General features: G+C 43.7%; 1 protein-coding gene across 1 annotated transcript; it reads left to right on the top strand.

Moving 5' to 3' along the window:
* Positions 1 to 407: 407 nt before the first annotated feature.
* Positions 408 to 10,761, top strand: LOC149985385 (protein ANKUB1-like). The gene is made up of 5 exons (XM_090182769.1): positions 408 to 476; positions 3,343 to 3,486; positions 8,714 to 8,943; positions 9,068 to 9,181; positions 9,726 to 10,761. The coding sequence occupies exons 1-5, from the start codon at positions 408 to 410 to the stop codon at positions 10,663 to 10,665; spliced, it is 1,497 nt and encodes a 498-aa protein (XP_090038895.1). The 3' UTR covers positions 10,666 to 10,761.
* Positions 10,762 to 16,488: the final 5,727 nt, after the last annotated feature.

Below are 16,488 nucleotides of genomic sequence, written 5' to 3'. Positions count from 1 at the left end.
GTCATTAAGCAACAACAACAACATAAATAGCTACTACAATTTCTAAACATAATTTTGTCATCAGTTCAGTACCATTTGTTTGATTTTGTGGACCCACGACTAGACTTTATCCATGTTAGCTAGTTGCTAGCGATGCTAGTCAGCATAGGCTGCTACGTGATAAACAGTTCGCGTTAGCGAATTAGCTACCTAGCTAGCCAGCCTAACAAGCTGTCAAATCCAATGGAAACCGATGCAACCCTGCTGCCAAATAAGGGCTAGCTCGATGACCCGTGGTAACAGTGGGGTCCCCATGAGTTTCAAGGCTTTAATAAGTGCTATCGTGCAGAAAAGGAGAATAAAATACTGGTTGATGAGCTAGCTAAGTTAGCAAGACGGGTATGACCGTTAACAGCGTGCATGCACAAATGCATGACGACACATTGTATCTCAGTGAAGCAGGCATGCAGAACGAGATCGCCCCACCAAGCCAGATAGTAGAGGGGTACAACAACGCCGGGACACAGAGGCATAGCTCATACAATTATATTTTGTTCCAGTCAATGACAATACATGTTGAAAAATAAATACCTGCGTCAAATATATGGCATCGCATGCTAGTGCAAAGATATATTGCATGATTTTTTTTTTTTTAAATCGGTGACCACTAGATGTCCTCGTATATCCACATTTAGATCAACTGTACTTGATTTTTCATCAGTACTGTGAATGACAAGCCCACTGAATCTAGTTTAATAATCTTTATACTCAGCAGGTAGAGGCCTAGGTACTTCAAATCAGTGCTTAATTTGAGCAGGATCATGCCAGAACAGGATCCGGAACCGTTCCGTTCTGGACTGTTTTGTTCCGGAACATACTTGGCCGAATCCGGTACCTCTCGTGCCATGAAAAATAATGTTCACTTTTTGCTATGTAACAATTATAATAAAAGCGATCAAAGTTCATTCGAGTTGCCTCTTCGTCAATTATCCTGCCCCCTCATCTCTCCAGAGTTGCACTTCATCATTTGTTTCCTTATAGAATCATAGCTGCATGAAGGGTTCTGGTGGAATTTTCTAAAGTTACGGAATTACTGCTGTCTGTTCAGAAATAAATTAAATCATTCAGAATAGCCTAATACGTCATGAGAAACCCTATAATTTAGCTACAAAGGACCAATGGCCCCTTTTTTAAATAGCCTAGCTGCGGATTGTAGCCCAATAACAAAGAATAGCCTACAGTCGGGAACGCGAGGCAAATCTGTCAGTGAAAAAACAGCACGCAGACAAAACAGGCCTTTTGCAATATTTCAAATACAATCGAGGGAAAACACAGGTTGAAAAGCAATGACTCTTGCTGAAAAGATAAGACTATGCTGTAGACTACCAAAATATTTGATCAACTCCCAAACATTGTTTTACAAAACAGAGAGAGGGAGAGATAGGCTTTTGACACGAGCGCATCGACAATCTCCAGCGAGTGAGCTGCGCATCATTGGGTGAGTCAGTGAAACTGGAAAGCATTTTTAGGACTAATTTCCTCCTCATATTGTAGCCTACTATATGTTTCTCCACAAACCTAGGCCTATAGGCTATTGATGGATTCAAGACAAGGTCGTTTTTATTGATCTCAGATACTAAGTTTGTCAGTGTCAAAGTAGCCTGCCATTTCGATCATTTGTGCGGATTAAAAAAAGATAATGCCAAAGTCTCCAGTCATGTAAAAGGATGTAGAATTGCACGAAATGCGGTTTTAAAAAGGCCAACACTTTCCCGGACCCTAGGCTACTAAAAATGTTCCCCATGTGTTCACCTACTGTAAATGGCTCTACTCTACTGCTCTACCCAAATGTGATGATATGCGTTCAATGCTCTATTATAATAGGTGATCTTTTTTCTCATGAGTTCTGGTACCACAGAGTCCCCCCTCTGGCACCTCCCAATTTACAAATTAAGCTCTGCTTCAAATTTTTATTTTACAAGGCAAGTCAGTTAAAAACAAATTCTTATTTTCATTAAAGGCCTAGGAACAGTGGGTTAACTGCCTGTTCAGGGGCAGAATGACAGATTTGTACCTTGTCAGTTCAGGGATTTGAACTTGCAACCTTTCGGTTACCAGTCCAACACTCTAACCACTAGGCTACTTGTCTTCATGAAGGGTTTATGTGAGCCTGTTTGCATCCCTCCCAGCTGCCCACTGCATTGAGGCTAGGTAACATAGTCGCCACAGATAAATCCATGATAACCAAAAACTTCAACAAGCATTTCTCAACGGCTGGCCATGCCTTCCTCCTGGCTTCTCCAACCTCAGCCAACAGCTCCATGGGAAAGGAAGATGATTCTAAGAAGCAATTTGTTCATTTGGCTGGTGTCAAGTAAAGTATGTGACTAGTACTTACAATAGGAGACATGGTTATGTGATGGGGTGATAGTACTTACAGTAGGAGACGTGATGGGGCGATCGTACTTACAGTAGGAGACGTGATGGGGCGATGGTACTTACAGTAGGAGACATGTGATGGGGTGATAGTACCTACAGTAGGAGATATGGTTATGTGATGGGGCGATAGTACTTACAGTAGGAGACGTGATGGGGCGATAGTACTTACAGTAGGAGACATGGTTATGTGATGGGGCGATAGTACTTACAGTAGGAGACGTGTGATGGGGCGATAGTACTTACAGTAGGAGACATGTGATGGGGCGATAGTACTTACAGTAGGAGACATGTGATAGGGCGATAGTACTTACAGTAGGAGACAGCCACGCCAGCAGTGCTTTGTCAACATTGTCCCATCACGCACTAGTGACTCCTGTGGCGGGCCAGGCGCAGTGCACGCAGCAGTGCCCGCTGACACGGTCGACACGGCTGGCTTCCAGGTTAAGCGGGCATGGTGTCATGAAGCAGTGTGGCTTGGCTGGGTTGTGTTTTGGAGGACGCACGGCTCTTGGCTCTCGCCTCTCCCAAGTCCAAATGGGAGTTGTAGCAATGGGACAAGACTGTAACTACCAATTGGATACCACTAAATTGGAGAAGAAATTAAAAAGAAGTCACCTTGGGGGTTTGTGGTATATGGCCAATATACCTCCACGTTGCGTTGTGCCTAAGAACAGCCCTTGGCCGTGGTATATTGGCCATATACCACACCTCCTTGGGCCTTATTTCTTAATTGTACACATTTGGACACTTTTACAATTATTGTATGGTAAACATTGACATCTGCCTGGGTGGAACACCCTCCATAATGGGTGTCTGTGTGGGACACCCTCCATTACGGCTCCATCAGTGCTGAGCCCTCTCACTCTGATTGTATGGGACACTCAATTACGGCTCCTTGTGTTTCCAATCTTCTTCCTCTGGCAGGATTACTTCCACGTGCAACTGTCAGACGACAAGCAGGTGAGGTACTTCCTGGAGCTGAGCTATGCTGGTGCCATCCTTCGGGACAGCTGGGTCCTGACAGACGTTGGCATCACCCCTAGCAGTGCCATCTGCTGCCTGCTGAAGGTACCAGCCGAACACCTAGCTGTTTCTACCCGATCTTGAAAATGCATATCAAAGTGAGCTGGCTATTGCTTGAAACAGCTTCATACTATCATTAGCATAAAGTGTTTCAGATATAGTGTGGTAATATATAGTATTGGTTATATAGTATGGTTAAATAGTATGGTTATATAGTATGATTATATATATTATGGTGATATAGAGTGTGGTAATATATAGTATGGTTATATAGTATGATTATATAGTATGATTATATAGTATGATTAGGTATGATTAGGTGATTTAGTTCATTCAAACAGGTGCCATTAATACAGGTAACGAGTGGAGGACAGAGGAGCCTCTTAAAGAAGAAGTTACAGGTCTGTGAGAGCCAGAAATGTTGCTTGTTTGTAGGTGACCAAATACTTATTTTCCACCATAATTTGCAAATAAATTCATTAACAATCCTACAATGTGATTTTTCTGGATTTTTTTTCTTTCTCATTTTGTCTGTCATAGTTGAAGTGTACCTATGATGAAAATTACAGGCCTCTCTCATCTTTTTAAGTGGGAGAACTTGCACAATTGGTGGCTGACTAAATACTTTTTTGCCCCACTGTATAGTGTGGTGGTATATAGTATGGCGATATATAGTATGTTGAGGTCACCCTGCTTGAGACTTAAAGTAATATTGCCCTTGCTCAACCAAGACCATGGTTATGGTAGAGTATTTGGTTAGTAAGGACACTGCTTTATACCGAGACCATGGTTATGGTAGAGTGATTGATTAGTAAGAACACTGCTTCGTGAGTGTGAAGTGTTGTTGTACAGAGGTCCCTGGGTACATGTCCAGAGCCAGACAGGGACAGAACTCACTCTGTTCCACAAAGTTCTGTGGAAGATTTGCTAACAGAGGAGAGTGGTTATGTATCTAAGTACAAATTTAACCATCAGAATAATGTTTATTTGTGTTCCTTACTCCTTACTTACACATCCCATCATTGACATAGTCAAAGCCAGACCTTCTGTCTGTCTCTCCTTCTTGCTGGTTGACTAGAGTGGAAATCTATAGTATTGTATGGTTGACCTGGGATAGAGCTGAAATGTGGTCCGATGTAGTGTTGCCTTTGTACCAAACACCCTTACAGTCATAAACCTTTTCCCCATGTAATCGCCTCGACCTCAGTCTGGTGTTCGCTAACAGTATCTGAAGAGTCTGTATACCCAGTGGTGTATAGTACAGTAGAGCACAGCAGACTACAGTAAAGTACAGTAGAGCACAGCAGAGTACAGTAGAGTACAGTAGAGCACAGCAGAGTACAGCAGAGTACAGCAGACAGAGTACAGCAGAGTACAGTAGAGCACAGCAGAGTACAGCAGACAGAGTACAGTAGAGTACAGTAGAGCACAGCAGAGTACAGCAGACAGAGTGCAGTAGAGTACAGTAGAGCACAGCAGAGTTCAGCAGACAGAGCACAGCAGAGTACAGTAGAGTACAGCAGAGTACAGCAGAGTACAGTAGAGCACAGCAGGCCGTATAGTAGGAGAAGAAGAGGCCCTTTGGGTTCATTGAAATACATATTCATATATTTATATATTCTTGACCCAGAAAATATAAAAAACTATCGGCCTATATCGAATCTTCCATTCCTCTCAAACATTTTAGAAAAGTCTGTTGCGCAACAACTCACTGCCTTCCTGAAGACAAACAATGTATACGAAATGCTTCAGTCTGGTTTTAGACCCCATCATAGCACTGAGACGGCACTTGTGAAGGTGGTAAATGACATTTTAATGGCATCGGACCGAGGCTCTGCATCTGTCCTCGTGCTCCTAGACCTTAGTGCTGCTTTTGATACCATCGATCACCACATTCTTTTGGAGAGATTGGAAACCCAAATTGGTCTACACGGACAAGTTCTGGCCTGGTTTAGATCTTATCTGTTGGAAAGATATCAGTTTGTCTCTGTGAATGGTTTGTCCTCTGACAAATCAACTGTACATTTCGGTGTTCCTCAAGGTTCCGTTTTAGGACCACTATTGTTTTCACTATATATTTTACCTCTTGGGGATGTTATTCGAAAACATAATGTTAACTTTCACTGCTATGCAGATGACACACAGCTGTACATTTCAATTAAACATGGTGAAGCCCCAAAATTGCCCTTGCTAGAAGAATGTGTTTCAGACATAAGGAAGTGGATGGCTGCAAACTTTCTACTTTTAAACTCGGACAAAACAGAGATGCTTGTTCTAGGTCCCAAGAGACAAAGAGATCTTCTGTTGAATCTGACAATTAATCTTAATGGTTGTACAGTCGTCTCAAATAAAACTGTGAAGGACCTCGGCGTTACTCTGGACCCTGATCTCTCTTTTGAAGAACATATCAAGACCATTTCAAGGACAGCTTTTTTCCATCTACGTAACATTGCAAAAATCAGAAACTTTCTGTCCAAAAATGATGCAGAAAAATTAATCCATGCTTTTGTCACTTCTAGGTTAGACTACTGCAATGCTCTACTTTCCGGCTACCCGGATAAAGCACTAAATAAACTTCAGTTAGTGCTAAATACGGCTGCTAGAATCCTGACTAGAACCAAAAAAAAATAAAAATGTGATCATATTACTCCAGTGCTAGCCTCTCTACACTGGCTTCCTGTCAAAGCAAGGGCTGATTTCAAGGTTTTACTGCTAACCTACAAAGCATTACATGGGCTTGCTCCTACCTATCTCTCTGATTTGGTCCTGCCGTACATACCTACACGTACGCTACGGTCACAAGACGCAGGCCTCCTAATTGTCCCTAGAATTTTTAAGCAAACAGCTGGAGGCAGGGCTTTCTCCTATAGAGCTCCATTTTTATGGAACGGTCTGCCTACCCATGTCAGAGACGCAAACTCGGTCTCAACCTTTAAGTCTCTACTGAAGACTCATCTCTTCAGTGGGTCATATGATTGAGTGTAGTCTGGCCCAGGAGTGGGAGGGTGAACGGAAAGGCTCTGGAGCAACGAACCGCCCTTGCTGTCTCTGCCTGGCCGGTTCCCCTCTTTCCACTGGGATTCTCTGCCTCTAACCCTATTACAGGGGCTGAGTCACTGGCTTTACTGGGGCTCTCTCATGCCGTCCCTGGAGGGGGTGCGTCACCTGAGTGGGTTGAGTCACTGATGTGGTCATCCTGTCTGGGTTGGCGCCCCCCCCCCCCCCCCCTTGGGTTGTGCCGTGGCGGAGGTCTTTGTGGGCTATACTCAGCCTTGTCTCAGGATGGTAAGTTGGTGGTTGAAGATATCCCTCTAGTGGTGTGGGGGCTGTGCTTTGGCAAAGTGGGTGGGGTTATATCCTTCCTGTTTGGCCCTGTCCGGGGGTGTCCTCGGAATGGGCCACAGTGTCTCCTGACCCCTCCTGTCTCAGCCTCCAGTATTTATGCTGCAGTAGTTTATGTGTCGGGGGGCTAGGGTCAGTTTGTTATATCTGGAGTACTTCTCCTGTCCTATTCGGTGTCCTGTGTGAATCTAAGTGTGCGTTCTCTAATTCTCTCCTTCTCTCTTTCTCTCTCTCGGAGGACCTGAGCCCTAGGACCATGCCCCAGGACTACCTGACATGATGACTCCTTGCTGTCCCCAGTCCACCTGGCTGTGCTGCTGCTCCAGTTTCAACTGTTCTGCCTTATTATTATTCGACCATGCTGGTCATTTATGAACATTTGAACATCTTGGCCATGTTCTGTTATAATCTCCACCCGGCACAGCCAGAAGAGGACTGGCCATCCCACATATGCTCTCTCTAATTCTCTCTTTCTTTCTCTCTCTCGGAGGACCTGAGCCCTAGGACCATGCCCCAGGAATACCTGACATGATGACTCCTTGCTGTCCCCAGTCCACCTGACTGTGCTGCTGCTCCAGTTTCAACTATTCTGCCTTATTATTATTCGACCATGCTGGTCATTTATGAACATTTGAACATCTTGACCATGTTTTGTTATAATCTCCACCCGGCACAGCCAGAAGAGGACTGGCCACCCCACATAGCCTGGTTCCTCTCTAGGTTTCTTCCTAGGTTTTGGCCTTTCTAGGGAGTTTTTCCTAGCCACCGTGCTTCTACACCTGCATTGCTTGCTGTTTGGGGTTTTAGGCTGGGTTTCTGTACAGCACTTTGAGATATCAGCTGATGTACGAAGGGCTATATAAATACATTTGATTTGATTTGATTTGATATTCATAATATTTCAGTTAACAATTTAATCTGCACCCAGATTAGTCTTCAATTTAATCTGCACCCAGATTAGTCTTCAATTTAATCTGCACCCAGATTAGTCTTCAATTTAATTTTCACCCAGATTAGTGTTCAATTTAATCTGCACCCAGATTAGTGTTCAATGTGATAGAACAAAACTCAGTACAGCACATGAATTAGAAAATGTTGTTACAAATTTGTGCCACGAGATGGTGGTATATTATAAGTTTAAATAGCATGGACCTTTGATTTGTCTCTGGATAGAAATTGCCCTTGGGCACAGATCTAGGATCAGTTTACTCTCACCAAATCCTAACCTTTACCATTAGCAGTAAAAACACAAACCAGACCTAAGATTAGTGCAAAGGAGCCACTTCATCTTACCCCTGTAATTATATGACTCCTAACTTATATATACTGAGTGTACCAAACATTAGAAACACCTTCCTAATATTGAGTTGCACCCCACCTTTTGCCATCAGAACAGCCTCAATTTGTTGGGGCATGGACTCTACAAGGTGTTTGAAAGCGTTCCCCAGGGATGCTGGCCCATGTTGACTCCAATGCTTCCAACAGTTGTGCCAAGTTGGCTGGATGTTCTTTGGGTGGTGGACCATTCATGATACACACAGGAAACTGTTGAGTGTGAAAAACCCCAGCAGCATTGCAGGTCTTGACACAAACCGGTGCACCTGGCAACTACTACCCCGTTCAAAGGCACTTAAATATTTTGTCTTGCCCATTCACCCTCTGAATGGCACACATACACAATCTATGCCTCAATTGTCTCAAGGCTTAAAAATCCTTCTTTAACCTGTCTGCTCCCCTTCATCTACACTGAAGTGGATTTAACAAGTGACATCATTAAGGGATCATAGCTTTCACCTGGATTCACCTGGTCAGTCTTTGTCATGGAAAGAACAGGTGTTCATAATGTTTTGTTTACTCGGTGTATAAACACAACATAGGTATTTATGTAAAACAAGTGAATTTACTGTATGTCCATGGTCTTATACTTCAGCGGGAGCCGGTGGTGCGTGTGTTCAGTGCCGTGACGGGGGAGACCCTCTCAGTCTTGGGCACTGTGTTTCTCCTGAGTACGTCTGTGGCCAGGCTCATGACCCTGGTGTCCCAGCAGTGTGGGCTTCCCGTCAGCTCCTTCAGACTGAGCTCTCCCACCGGCCTGCAACTCTACGACTGCAACCGGCTGCACGACTACGCCATTGACCTGGGTATGGCCTTCCTTGTGCAGTAGATCAATGGTCCTCTGGCTCAACACCTTATGGATGTAACATAGAGACAAATGGACTGTATGGAACACATTCTTGGTTCATGGAAACCAGGAGGACAACCTGCATGTGTCTCTGTCTCCCAGGGGCTACTCTACGGTTGGACACCTGGGATGGGTGGCGGAGTTCCTCAGAGGCTGCTTCCTGGGACACAGACTGACCGTCCAACGACACCTGTCTAGGGAGAGACCTGTGATGAGGTCAGAATACACATCTACACACTGAACTGTATGATAGACTTACTATCAACAGTGATGGTACTGAACCTTTATATAGCTTACAATGATAGTACTGACCCTGTATATAGCTTACAATGATAGTACTGACCCTGTATATAGCTTACAATGATAGTACTGACCCTGTATATAGCTTACAATAATGGTACTGACCCTGTATTTAGCTTACAATGATAGTATGATAGCTTATAATGATAGTACTGACCCTGTATATAGCTTACAATAATGGTACTGACCCTGTATTTAGCTTACAATGATAGTATGATAGCTTACAATGATAGTACTGACCCTGTATATAGCTTATAATGATAGTACTGACCCAGTTTATATTCTCTTGTTTTTTTCCTTCATATGTTTGTTCTCTTACCCTGATATTTAATACTGCATTGTGGGAAAGAGCTTGCAAGTAAGCATTTTACTGTACTGTTTTATAACCCACTGTATCTTGTGAACTTGACAAAAAAAACTTGAAACGTGTTATAAATACATTGATTCTGTATTATTCCAGGTTCCAGCTCCGGGTGGCACTCTACATCGCTGCTTCTCTGGGCCACCTGGACCTGGCCGGCTGGCTGCTGGAGAGGGGGGTCCGTGTCATTGAGCCGGTGGGGGTTCACCCTTACCGTGAGTGGTGCCACCAGACGGCCCACCCCGACGTCGCCAAGTGTCCCGCTGTCGCCTCCATCGAGCGAGGCCAGCTCACCATCCTCAAACTCTGTATCGCCAGCAGCGTTCTGACCCTTGCCTGTCAGGATCCCCAGGGTCATGACCCCCTGAGGATCGCCCTTCAGTACGGCCACAGGGAGCGTGTGAGTCACCTGGCCACCAAGCTGTGCTCTGTGGTGGTCCTCCCAGGTATGGCCCTGCCCATGCGGACATACCTCCAGATAAAGGGCTGGGTGAGGCTGGAGCAGAGGAGGGCAGCATCCAGGCACTGCATGGGCCTCAACAGGGCTCCGTTCAGGACCAGGGTGGGCGACACGGTCCTGGTGGACGGCTTCACCCTCCCCAAGATGTCCTCCAAGCCCAGGAGGAGTGAGGCCAAGGCAGGTATCAGGGTGATGTCCACAGCCTCTCGACGTTTGACCTCCATCAACTGCCCATCTCATGTAACCTGCCCGCTCCGCGCCCTGGCATCCCAGGATAAACCTCTTCAACTACCGAAGCAACACCCTGTGGCCACGAGGGATGAAAGAGAGAAGAAGAGGGGATGTGGAGGGAAGGGATGTGAGGAGGATGAGAGTGGGGATCAGAACAGCAACCAATGGAGGAGCAGAGTCCCGCTCCCGCCCATTTCCAGAGACACCAATCTCAGACCTGTGTTTGCCTCACCAAACTCCGCCCAGATCCTCACCACCTCACTGGAGGCCTTTTCTCTCCACTGCGACCTCACACCCAGAGAAAACGCCATATACTGTTTGGCCTTGGCCAGGTTAGTCAAAGTTTAAATGACAGCTACGGTGAATATGAATATTTCTCTGGAGGTTTCTTATGAAAGGTGTGAATACTGTCAGAAGAAGCCTCCTATAATCAGTGGTGGTGGGGGGGGGGACACATGTAAAAGCTGTTTACACACTTTTTATTTTATTTTGTTCAAGCATTTACCCACCTTTTGTGGAAGATGCATTGAAAGTAGAGGGAGCGTTACTTCTTTAATCCTGAACGGCAATCAGCATTTACCAGTCAATGGTTTTACCACTACATCACTGCCTATGATATACCCTTATCCTCCCTGAATAGATTTCAGTACAAACAAATCATGAGCCAACCATCATGCTTAGAAGGTACATAATCAAATCAACTCAAACTTTATTTGTCACATGCACTGAATACAACAAGTGTAGATCTTTCCGTGAAATACTTTACTTACAAGCCCTTAACAAACAGTGCAGTTCAAGAAGAGTTAAGAGAATATTTACCCAATAAACTAAAGTAACAAATAATAAAACATTTGAACTTGTCCGGTGGCCATTTGATTAATTGTTCAGCAGTGTTATGACTTGGGGTTAGAAGCTGTTATTGGTTTACCCTAACAAGTCCTGAAACAAATCATGAGCCAACCATCATGCTTAGAAGGTATATAGTGTCAGTCTTATTGGTTCACCCTAACAAGTTGTTTCAGTATGGGGAGAGGATAGAATGTAAGGGCGCTTCATTAATGTATTGAAGCCATTACATATACAGTATTTCACAATGCTAGGACACAGATTTGGTCTCCTAACCTTGTTCTGGTTGATTGACTCTCTAACAGTGCCTTCACACAGAGACCATGGTTGCAGCAGCTGAATGTAGCGCGGACTCTGTCCAGGAGGAGTGCTCAGCACATTGGGTAGACACCAGGATCCTGGTCATTAGGCAGATTAAACATACTGAAACAAGGAGGGACAACCTGGAATTGTCCAAAAAGGAACTCTTATTTGAGTTTTTATTTTTATTTTTTACAGTGAACAAGATGAGACTTTGGAACGGATGATGCCTGAAACAATGCGGACAACTTAGAATTTTGTTCCTTTGGATGAGGCTTATAGATATAGTCAGTACTGTGTTTGATTTGTGTGCAGAAAGTTTACAACGGCAGGCAGTGGATTCTCAGTCATTCCTCTCAAGTAACAAAAAACTTATCATATTTCACTGGCTATTTGTAGTAGCCAAATGTGAATGGAATTATTATTATTCTAGAATCATTCAGTTGACTGAATGTGACTATGTGGTTGTGCTGTATGTGACTGTACTGAATGTGACTATGTGGTTGTGCTGTATGTGATTGTACTGAATGTGACTATGTGGTTGTGCTGTATGTGATTGTACTGAATGTGACTATGTGGTTGTGCTGTATGTGATTGTACTGAATGTGACTATGTGGTTGTGCTGTATGTGACTGTACTGAATGTGACTATGTGGTTGTGCTGAATGGGGTTGTACTGAATGTGACTATGTGATTGTACTGAATGTGACTATGTGGTTGTACTGAATGGGGTTGTACTGAATGTGACTATGTGATTGTACTGAATGTGACTATGTGGTTGTGCTGTATGTGATTGTACTGAATGTGACTATGTGGTTGTGCTGTATGTGATTGTACTGAATGTGGTTGTACTGTACGTAATTGTAAGTGTTTGACATGGGTCTAATTGAGGCTCCAACCCCCTGCCTTAAAACTATTTTATTAAGATGTGGATCATTATTGCTCATATGAGTCTGTGCAGTGTGAAAATAATACATACTGTATTTCACAGAGTATTTGACAAACTCTTTATTTACGTTACAAAACTGACAACTACTGTGACGATGTGTTAGCACAGCATGTGTCATCATTCCCCTGCAGTGTGTGGATTTACACAGCAATATAGCAGACAGCTTAAATAGTTTATTTTTATTTAACCTTTATTTCACTAGACAAGTCAGTTAAGAACAAATTCTTATTTACAATGATGGCCAAACCTGGACGACGCTGGGCCAATTATGCGGCACAATATGGGACTCCCAATCACTTGGGAGTGGGAAGGATACCAAATCCAATATCACACACTTCTTCCTTAGTATTCTGAGAACTGTCAGATAGCTGTGAGAGCTATGAGTGGATCGTGGACCCATGCATAAATGATAACTTTACTGTAACTCAGTGGGGCAAGTAGAACATCCGGGTTAGTGTATGTGCATTATCTGGACAGTTGATTGTCTTTGTCTCAAAGCCTTTCCATTTCTGGGGTATTGAAGAAGCTTCTGATCTCAACCTTCTTGACAGGTAAGAAACACTTGGTTAGTGTATGTGTCTTATCCAATGGGTTGTCAGGTGAACGTTGAAGATGCTTCTTGGAGGTGATCTAATGATGTCATTGAATCGATGTCATTGAGTTGCTCACTGGACAAGACAATTATTCACTGAAAATTAAATATGTCTTTCATTACACTTATGTTGATACTTGATTGGCTATTTGCTGTCTTTTGAAAATACAAAAATAAATATAACTGTTTTATGAAGCACTTGTAGACATTCATAGTTTTCAAAATCATATTTTCAGCAAAACAGATACATACGTTTACAATATGACATCAAATCAAATAAAAATAAAGCAAGTGGTATGTAACTGATTGGCAAAAGGCTCCAACCACCCAAGTCATAGACTGTTCACTCTGCTACCACACGGCAAGCGATACGAGAGCACCAAGTCTGGGACAAAAGGCTCCTTAACAGCTTCTACCCCCAAGTCATTAGACTGCTGAACAGCTTCTACCCCCAAGTCATTAGACTGCTGAACAGCTTCTACCCCCAAGTCATTAGACTGCTGAACAGCTTCTACCTCCAAGTCATTAGACTGCTGAACAGCTTCCACCCTCAAGTCATTAGACTGCTGAACAGCTTCTACCCCCAAGTCATTAGACTGCTGAACAGCTTCTACCCCCAAGTCATTAGACTGCTGAACAGCTTCTACCCCCAAGTCATTAGACTGCTGAACAGCTTCTACCTCCAAGTCATTAGACTGCTGAACAGCTTCCACCCTCAAGTCATTAGACTGCTGAACAGCTTCTACCCCCAAGTCATTAGACTGCTGAACAGCTTCTACCCCCAAGTCATTAGACTGCTGAACAGCTTCCACCCCAACTCATTAGACTGCTGAACAGCTTCTATCCCCAAGTCATTAGACTGCTGAACAGCTTCTACCCCCAAGTCATTAGACTGCTGAACAGCTTCTACCCTCAAGTCATTAGACTGCTGAACAGCTTCTACCCCCAAGTCATTAGACTGCTGAACAGCTTCTACCCCCAAGTCATTAGACTGCTGAACAGCTTCTACCCCCAAGTCATTAGACTGCTGAACAACTTCTACCCCCAAGCCATAAGACTGCTGAACAGCTTCTACCCCCAAGCCATTAGACTGCTGAACAGCTTCTACCCCCAAGTCATTAGACTGCTGAACAGCTTCTACCCCCAAGTCATTAGACTGCTGAACGTTAATTAAATGGCCACCTGCACTATTTGCATTGACCCCCTTTGTTATTGATGTATTTTTCTAATTGTTTTCCACTGACTCTCTTGAATTGGCTCGATGCACACTCACTACACTCTACCCACACATTCACTGTCCGACTTTCACACTAGCTGCTGCTACTGTGTTTATTATCTATCCTGATTGCCTAGTCACTTTTACCCTTACCTACATGTACATACTGTATTACCTCAACTACCTCGCACCCATGCACATTGACTCGGTACTGGTACTCCTTGTATATAGCCTTGTTATTGTTATTGTGTTACTATTTAGAAAATATTTTCTTACTTTTTAACTCTGCATTGTTGGGAATGGGCTCGTAATAAAGCATCTCACAGTTGTTTTCGGCGTATGTGACCAATACGATTAGATTCTCATCTGAACAAATGAATGCTCTTGTTGTTATAATGAGGAATTTATTTAAATAATTTGGTTTTCCTTGAAGATTTGAATGTGCTGAGAAAGCCTTTCGTGATGGATCTAGACAATCTGGTGAAAAGGGAGGGTTTGCGACTCTTCTCTTCAAGTGGGAAGGACGATGCGATATCATAAATTCCCTCTGGAGAAAAGGAGCCATGAGATGTTGTCATCGTCTCTGCAACGAAAGACCATCCAGCATGCCATCAATTTACATTTTTACTCATTTATCAGACACTCTTATCCAGAGAGACTTACACGGAGCAATTAGGATGAAGTGCCTTGCTCAAGAGCACATTGACAGATTTTGCCTCGTGAACTCAGGGATTCTGAACCAGCAACCTATCGGTTACTGGCCCAACCTCTTAACCCACTAGGCTACCACCCAGCCCACAGTACAGTATGTCATAGGTAACAACTCAGAGGAGTACAATGTCTTTCCAAATGAATTAGTGGAATGGTAAAGGGATAATGTCTCAGTCTTGACTGAGCAGCAGCCTAAACAGCAGCAGGGCTTACCTGTAAAGTACACAGTAGGGGAAATGTTCTGAGGCTGGTACTCCAGAGACTCTTGAGGACAGAGGTTCTTACTAACATTCTTGGAACCCTGGTTGGTGGGAAAAGGCACATTAAAACAAACTGAAATGTTTTCGATATCTTAAAGTACAGCATATCAACTGCAAAGAACCAGTGCAATGCCATGACACAAAGAATCATATAAAAGGTCAACAGCAGTGTTATTCATGAAAGTGTACTATACCTTTGTATTGAAGGTGAGGACCTGCTCTCCAGTACTGCTGATGGTATCCCTTTCCAAATCAAACACGCCTTCTACAATGTCACTGGTGGCCACGCTGGTAGCGGACTCAAAATAACATTTAGCAGTGGCTTTGGTGATCATTTGAAGAATGACCATGCAAGTAGAAGTCTTTGGATCGTTCTGGACTGAAACATCAAAGTTTATGTTTTCATACTCATCTGACCACTGTCTCAGGAAGCACTTCACTGTCTCTTCAGCAAATATCTGGAGAAGCTGAGAGGAGAGCTCCTTGGATATGGCACATTGTTCATTTCCCCATTTCAGCCTTGAAAGAATGGAGTCTGAAGCACTTTTGGCTGCTTCCAATGTTAAGACCTGTGGAGTGCTGTGGCTGTCCTGAAGGGCTATCACTTTATCCAACAATTCATGGCTGAAAATGTGGATGGTCCAAGTGGAAATGATTTTTCTCAATTTCCTAACAGCAGATCGGAGGTCGTCAAGATGTGAAGCACCCTGTCCATTTTCCTGTGTGTTCTCAACACTTTCCACCATAATGTCCACTACCACCCCAGCAGCTTGCCTGACTTTGTCCACAAAGGTTACAGGAAGTAAGTCCTCTGTGTGAAAGAAGTCCTCAATGATTGTGTTTCTAACAATGGGAAAGTCAATCTGAGCAGGAAACTCAGTGGGGATGGGAGTCCCGGGTAAAGCAAAGTGCCATTTCGACTGCCTTAATTTTGAAGTAGGTGTTAGAGAGATGGAGGAGCGTGAAGAAGAGGTATTTCTTGTATTTTGGCTGTCAGCACTCCTACAACGGATCGTGTCAATATCCTCCAGCATGGATCCTGAGAGCTCAGTGGTTTTAGGTAGTAATTTGTGCGGAATGTCCACACAGGCATCGTTTCCACCAGGTGTAACACTGCTCTGGTCGACCTCAAGATGGCAGAGACTTGCTCTTTGTGATGCAGGACTGCTTTGATATGTAAAGATTTGGATTGAACCAAGTGTTGTGTCTGATCTTTGAAGATCTTTTCTGAGAAACTCCGTAATCTTACTTTGCAGACTATAGTAGATGTTACGAGCAACAGACCAGATTCTTTTCTC

Source organism: Oncorhynchus mykiss, chromosome 1, assembly GCF_057628025.1.
Source record: "Oncorhynchus mykiss isolate SJ-2025 chromosome 1, ASM5762802v1, whole genome shotgun sequence".
NCBI lineage: Eukaryota > Metazoa > Chordata > Actinopteri > Salmoniformes > Salmonidae > Oncorhynchus > Oncorhynchus mykiss.
This window is presented reverse-complemented; position numbering and strand designations above follow the sequence as displayed.

Coding starts and splice junctions, on each gene's coding strand:
- LOC149985385 (XM_090182769.1), top strand. CDS start 408: ATGCATGACGACACATTGTATCTCAGTGAAGCAGGCATGCAGAACGAG. Junction 477..3,342: donor TCGCCCCACCAAGCCAGATA/GTAGAGGGGTAC, acceptor TTCCTCTGGCAG/GATTACTTCCACGTGCAACT. Junction 9,182..9,725: donor AGGGAGAGACCTGTGATGAG/GTCAGAATACAC, acceptor GTATTATTCCAG/GTTCCAGCTCCGGGTGGCAC.